At 44.1% G+C, this 7,202-nt stretch overlaps 1 protein-coding gene across 1 annotated transcript in view; it reads left to right on the top strand.

Annotated features, from left to right (window-relative positions):
- The first annotated feature begins 1,162 nt into the window (after positions 1-1,162).
- MAOB (monoamine oxidase B) overlaps positions 1,163-7,202 on the top strand; it is a 113,849-nt gene continuing 107,809 nt past the window's right edge. Inside the window, exon 1 of the mRNA XM_006917906.3 lies at positions 1,163-1,321. Coding sequence (XP_006917968.1) covers positions 1,276-1,321 — 46 coding nt within the window. The 5' untranslated portion in view covers positions 1,163-1,275. The remainder of the gene's footprint in view (positions 1,322-7,202) is intronic.

The raw sequence follows: 7,202 nt of genomic DNA, 5'->3' as shown, positions 1-7,202 counted from the left end.
TCTGAGAGCAACAGAAGCTCAGGATACTTGGGTAGCAGGTAGTTACATGAACTGGGGTGGGATGAGAAGGAGGTTTGCTTCAGGCTCTCATCAATTCACTAGACCCGAAGATGGCCCCCCACTGAAGCTCTCCTAACCTGAACAGAAGCCTCCATACATTGCTTTTTTCCACTTTTGGTTCTCAGAGTGGCTTTCCTAGTGTTCTGAAGAAATATACCTCTATTTCACTTGGAGTCATCTCAGTTTAAACACCATTAATCTTGTTGAATCACCCCTATGTTTGGCAAAGGGAGGTCCCCAGACCCACAGCCAAGGACCATAAATAACTCTCCTTGCTACTTAAGGGGGAAGTCTGAATTCCACCCTACCTATCCAAGGCCTTGCCCCTGTTACTGCCAGTTTCCTGGGTTCCTGCCTCAACAACTCCCAGCACTGACGCAGTGGTTTGTTCAAGGAGCAGTTGACTATTTTGATCATTTGCAAAAGTGAGGCAATTTAAAACTGTCTTTAGGTGCTCTGTTTCCAATACTAGGAAAGAGCCTTCCTGAGTTAATTGCATGCATAAGGGTAGGGAGTGTGGGGAAAGAAGCGGGTATTTGAAAAAGAGGATGAGAGAGCTGGGAATCCTACTCAAGGATATGTCAAGATAATGGCAATACAGTGTAATGGGTCAAAGTGGGTCTCAGAATCTTACTGGCTTTTTTTCTTTCAGGTATTTTTTCTTGCCCTCACCCCTTGTTGCTTTTATCTACTTTTCCTCATCTGTAAAATGGGTTGTTGTAAGGTTTAACTGGAGTCATGCAATGTAAAGCGCTTAGTAAGGTGCCTGGTACCTGGAAAGAGCGCAACTAATATTTTCCATTATCTGTATTGCTCCATTCTGGGGATTAATTGGGGTGCTGGAAGAAGACACCCCAATCTGCCATCCTCTCAGCCCCTGAGCTCAATGGCACATTAGGAAGGCTGATGAGAAAATACTGTGCAGAGAGCCAAGGAGTGGTGGTCCCTGGGAAGGACTTTGCCGACCCCTGGCGACCGCTACAGGTCTGAACCGCGGAGCTGGGGGGAGGGGCGATGGCCTAGCGCTCCACCCGGCCAGCACGTGGGCAGGCAGGCGGGGCTCTGCTCGGCGGGGCTCTGCTCCGCGGCGCCCTGGGCGGGCAATATAGCAGCTCCGCTGAGGCAGTAGTGCGCAGGGGTAGTGCGGCGGGCGGGGACCGAAACCCAGAGGCCAGAGCAGCGAGCGCCAGAGCGGCCTGGAGAAGGGCGAGCGCCATGAGCAACAATTACGATGTGGTCGTGGTGGGGGGCGGCATCTCAGGTCAGTCGCGGCTGCGCGCTCTTCTTTCTCCTCCAGCTCTCGGAGAAGTGGCGGCCTACGGAGGCGCGCAGGGCGGCCGTACATCGGGACTGCCTCCAGGATCTTCTAGACTGTCCATGCGCCCGGGGAATCAGCGCTGCCAGAACCCTCCCTTGAACCCTCCCTTGGAGGAATGTTTTGGTGTGCCCCTGGACAGAAGCAGGGGACTGGAAGTCTGTTGAAGGTTTGGGGCCAGGCTTAATTTCTTCCCTGAAAGGCTGCCAAGCCTACCCTTGTTGGAATTTTCGAAGGGAGGGGAAGGGGAGGGGGTAGGCGAGAGACTCTGGGGTACCGCAAAGGTTCTGTCCTTTGCCCGAAACAAAGGTCAGTCATTTGCTCCAACTTGACCTGGATACTCAGCACCCTCGCTTGAAGCAGGTGTGCACCACAATTTATTATTATCTGGACACCAGGAAGACGACCTTGAACAGCTCCTGGGCCTCCAGGGCAATCGATTGCCAAAGGCCCTTCTGACCCCGATTCTCTGTGGTTCTGTGATTGTCATAGGTCTACCAGGGGCTGCAGGGCCTTCTTAGCAAATGCCTCTTCTCTCATCCTCTCCCCCAACACCTGCCCCGCCCCTCCTCCACTACCAACGCAGGGTGGCTGAGCAGCCCAGCAGAACTGAGGTGGAAAAACTTGGCTCTTTGGCCCAGCCCGTATTTGGCAGGGATAGGGACAGAGATAACCCTCTCATACACAGGGGGGCTCTTCTCTGGGGCCCTGAAGACAGAAGTTAGAAAGATGGGATCAGTGGGGGAACCAACCCTCTGAGGAGCGTCAGTTTGAATAAACAATGAGTGGGGTCAGTTTGAATAAACAATGTTTCCAATACAGCCTGTTTAACAGACCACTGGAGATGCTTTGGACAAACAACTGGGGCCTCCTGGTGCTGCTTGAGCAATAATTAGGACAACCATGTATTGTGGCGCGAATGATTCTGAGACCCACGGAGCCAATTGAGATTAATTATGAGCCTTTATTAGCTGGCCGGCGAATGACTCTCTACCACGCAGGGTTAGAGGAGATCAGCCCCAAGCTTCCAGAGGAGGCAGCTTATAAAGCCTCCTACTATATCCTTGAATAAGCAGATTACAAGAAGCAGAAGTTAGCCATTAACTTTTTGTACAAAAATAAATGTATCCGGGGAACTCTCAGATCAAACAGGGCCTAGTAGACAGTTTTATTATCTTTACCTTGGAATGTTGCACTTCTCCTGGGCCTGGCGCCTGGAGATATCACCTCCCTGTAACTGAGTTATTGCTCTCCCTGGGGGCTGGCACCTGGAGATACTACCTCCCTGAAACTGGAGAACTTCCACTTTTACACATGGATGTGTTGGCTAAGACTTGCCCTAACCAGATTTCAGGAGCTGGGTTGGCCTTGCTCCCTGTGAGGGGTGCAGGGCAGAGGAGCTCCGACTCTGCTGTGCTCGGATGGAAACAAAGGTGTTGGATGTTGGGTGCTGACCCTGGTCTGGGCAGCTTCCTCCATTCCAGCTCTTCTCACCTTTGACTCAGATCTCAGGCTACCACTTCTGTCTGCCTGGCCCTCCTGAGCTCACCCATGCTAGACTTTGTACCTGATTCTGTAGGTACATAGATGCATAAACACAACAGCATGCTGAGGTGGCCCAAGACTCTATATATCTAGTTTTCTTTCAGCAATTTTGATATCTTCTTTCCTGGAGGAACTTGGACTTAAAAACAGATCTACATAGGTGTTTTATAAAATTGCTAAGTGCTTCCTGATGCTGTCTTGCATAGCACCCCATCTTATAGAAGCTGAGTTTTTCTTTCCAGGCCCCCAAAATCGTTTTCTTGCCCAAAGTATGTCTAAAGGGTTCAGATTCTTCTATCTACCCCCTATTTTTCCTTTTCTGATTCATACTCCAAACCTTCAAGCTCACTCAAATTATTCATGTTAGACTCATATGGAAAGGATAGATAAATATTTAACTGTTTTACAAGCACTGGTGAATCTCTGCATTCACCCTCAAACTCTCCAAACAAGGGACTGATGAGCAGATTTGCCTTTTCTCAATACCTCTATCTACATGGAATAGGCATTGTTCTAAAAACCAGGAAAACATGGTTCCAAGGCCTTACTCAATTGCTTTATCTGCTACATGAGGAAAACACCAGTTTTTCATGGCTAGATTACAGGGTCATTGTGAAGGGCAAGTGAAGCAACGTGTGTGAAAATAGCTTTGCAGTTGTGACACACATAACACAAGTTCCTACGAGAGTTTTGCTTATTTACTCAAACAATAGGCATCAGGATAGGTAGATAGTGTATTTTTTACAAATTGTAGTAAAGAATGCAAAAGTTGATCACATTGTTATTACCATGGAAGATTGGTCAATCCAGGAAGGAAGATGAGATAACCAAACAAAGACAGTACAGGATAAAAAAACAATAAATGCCACAAGAAGGATCCATTCATTAATTCGTCATTCATTCATTTGTTCAATGAACATTTACTTTCTGTCCTAAAGAGAATGAAAGGTGAATTTTATAGGGCTTTAGTCCGTGGGGTGTGCACAAGCTGATGTGAGAGGCAGAGTCATCAGCGGTTAATATGAATGACCTATGATAGATGCTTTAGTAGCTTATGGGAAAAGTTCTAGAGAAGGTGATTGGAGAATATGCCAAACTCTGCCTGAGAAAATCTGAGTGGACTTCACAGAGGAGGTGACATTTGAAGTAGGTCTTAATGAATATGAATTCACTAGGAGACTAGATGAAGAAAGCATTTTAAGCTAAGGGACAGCTTCAGAGGGGAAGGGAGTGGAGGGATAGCCAAAAAAAAAGTGAAGAGGATTAAGAGGTACACATTTCCAGTTATAAAATAAATGTCATGGAGATGTACAGCATAAAAAAATTAAGTCAATACTGTAATAATTTTGTATGGTAGCACATGATATTAGACTTATTGTGGTGATTACTTTGGGGTACATGTAAATGTCAATCACTATGTTGTACACCTAAAACTAATATTGTATGTCAACTATATTTTTTTAAAAAATTAAAAGAAGAAAAAATTACAAATATGTGAAAGAACATGGGAACATGCTTAGGAAACCCTTAAGAACTTCAGTGGGGGATCTGATAGGAGACCAAGCTACAAAGGTCAGTTGGGATGAATTGTGGGAAGTTTTGTATGTCATCCTCAAAAGGTTTAGTTCTTTCTGTGGTCATTAAATGACAACTGGGGATTTTTCATTCACATGTGTCAAGTGACAGTGTTAGAAAAAAGAGGGATGTGAAGAAGAGAAAGAGTAGGTTTGGTGGAAAGATGGGACATCTAGAATTGGAGGTGCTGGAAGGACACCCAGAAAGAGGTGTCTAGCAGTTGGAAATGCAGGGAAGAAGTTGGGCTTACAGTTGTGTGTGACAGAGAAGCTTTAGTTGAAGCCACTGAAGTAAATGAAATAAACCAAACCAAGAGTGTAGAGAGAAGAGAGGAGGCCCAGGAGAGAACTGGAAGAGAGGGTACTTACCTCCACCATGAGGAAGAAGAAGATATTTCATTCTCTTTGATAAGAGAGATGAGGAAAATGAGAAACTGAAAAACATTTTGTTAACCTCAGATCTTAGCTCAGAGGTCATTTCCCAGAGTAGCCTTCTTGAATCCCCCCAGATGGGATTAGATACCTCTGTTTAACTCACCTCTGCCACTTTGTTATTTTCCATGAGTTTTTAATTGTTCACTTATTAGTGTAATTACAGGCATATGTTGTTTTGTTGCACTTTGCTTTATCATGTTTCACAGATAGTGTATTTTTTACAAATTGAAGGTTTTTGTAACAATTCTGTGTCAAGCAAGTCTATTGGTGCCATTTTTCCAGCAGACTCAAATGATGGTTAGCATTTTCTTTAGCAATACTGCATTTTTAAACTAAGATATGTATATTTTTAAAAGACATAATGCTATTGCACGCTTAAGTGGCTACAGTATAGCACAAACAACTTTTATATGTATTAGGAAACTGAAATTTGTGTGACACCCTTTATTGTGATATTCACTTTATTATGAGGGTCTGGAACCAAAACCACAATATATCTGAGGTATCCCTGTATTCAATCAATAGCTTTCTTCTACACTAGGCTGTAAACCTCTGGAGACCAGAAAGGTATCTCTTTTCCTACCCAGAGAAATCCCTAACCCCTAGCTCCAGAGCTCTGCCTGACCCAGTTAGCACTGAATAAATATGTTGAATTAATGAACTTTAACTTTACACCAACAAAGAAGCAATTGATTGGATTAAAACTCACATCCGTTTACTACCAACCTTTTTGCATTTCCTGCCAAATCATGTTGAGAATGGGAAACATGGTAAAATCAGAATTTTAGAATTAGGTGACTGATCCAATAATTTATGTTTAAAAGTATCTAAATTTGACTCTGGTTTTAAATTTTGTTAATTATTAAACTTGGTACATTCTGGCAATTCTCAGCAAATTTTGGTCATTCCAACTGAGATGAATAGAGATGTAATTGGGGGTATAACTGGTTAATATGTAATTCCTTTTATGATGTCTGAAAAATTCCAAGGCAATTGTGAAACAGCTTTTTAGAAATATGTGTGGTATCTAGATGCATAACTACTGATATCTCTTTCACTCAAGGAGCAGGTCATCTCTGGAGACTTGGCAGAATAGTGGCACTTCCCACATGGAACTGGATTGCAGCACATTGTTTCTGTCTTGAGGCTTACTTTTAGTGTTTGGGTTGGTGGAACCATGGAAACTATCTTTTGTAATTCTGGAATGGCTCTTGCTCAGTCTTCAGAATAAAAGCTAAAAGAGGGGAAACTTGAAAACAAAAGGAGAAGGTTTTTGCCAGGCTAGAGAGAGGACATTCAGCCATCTGAGAGTGGCAAGCACTTGGCTAAGATCCTGGAAGAGTTGGAGTCAGCCCTACAAATTGTAACCAACCTGGCAGGTGATCTGTACAAGAAAGCAAACCTGCTGTAGCTAGTGGGACTCACTTGGGCAGGGAGTGTCAGAGATGGCCTGCGAGGGATCATGAGTTGAAGGACGGGATAGGCAGATATGGCCCGTGTGTTAATGGCAAAGCTACCTCTTCATCTTTGGTGAAGAAAGATGGAGAATATCCCTGGGCTCGTATAACTCATCTGAATGTTTTAAAAAATAATAACTGTGTGGAAGTACTTGGAAATTTGTATATCCAGTCAAGGAGAGGATATAGAGAGGCAGTTTGGCAATGTTAAAAGAGCATGTACTTCAGCATAGTCAATCCCATTTCCTACACTCACCTATTGTATAACCTTAAAAGTTTCCCCATATCCCTATTTTTCAGCTGCCTTACCTTTAAGATAAGACTCCTAATGCCTTTATGGCAGAGGATTAGAAAGAATGCACATGAAGGACTGTACATGGTGGCCATTATGGCTTCAGCTTGTACCTTTTGGAAAAGCTATTTAGCTTCTAGGGTTTTTCTATCTATGGGAGCAGAAGCAGACATTTTTGTGTAATCACTTCTTCCTCTTCACCAACCAATAATTTTTCTTGCTGTGAGACATTTATAAGGCAGCAACAGGATGTGAGGTATATGTGCAGGCATTTGGCAGGAACCTGCCTGGTTCCAGCATCATCCTGCTCTGCCCCATCCCTTTATACCATCCAGCGAGGGGCCTGAGAAGCTCAAGCTTACCCTGGCTCTGGGATCTACTGTGTTCATCAGTGGAAAATTTGGAAGCCCTCAATCTGTATTTCAGCATCACTACAGCCTGGCTGTTATTCTGTCTCTGACCTGGTCCTCACTTCAGCCAACTGACTGTAGTCTTAATTATAATAAAATAACAAATGTATTAAT

Source organism: Pteropus alecto, unplaced genomic scaffold (assembly GCF_000325575.1).
Source record: "Pteropus alecto unplaced genomic scaffold, ASM32557v1 scaffold77, whole genome shotgun sequence".
Taxonomy (NCBI): domain Eukaryota; kingdom Metazoa; phylum Chordata; class Mammalia; order Chiroptera; family Pteropodidae; genus Pteropus; species Pteropus alecto.
The sequence above is the reverse complement of the archived record's forward strand: the minus strand, read 5'-3'. Positions and strand labels throughout refer to the sequence as shown.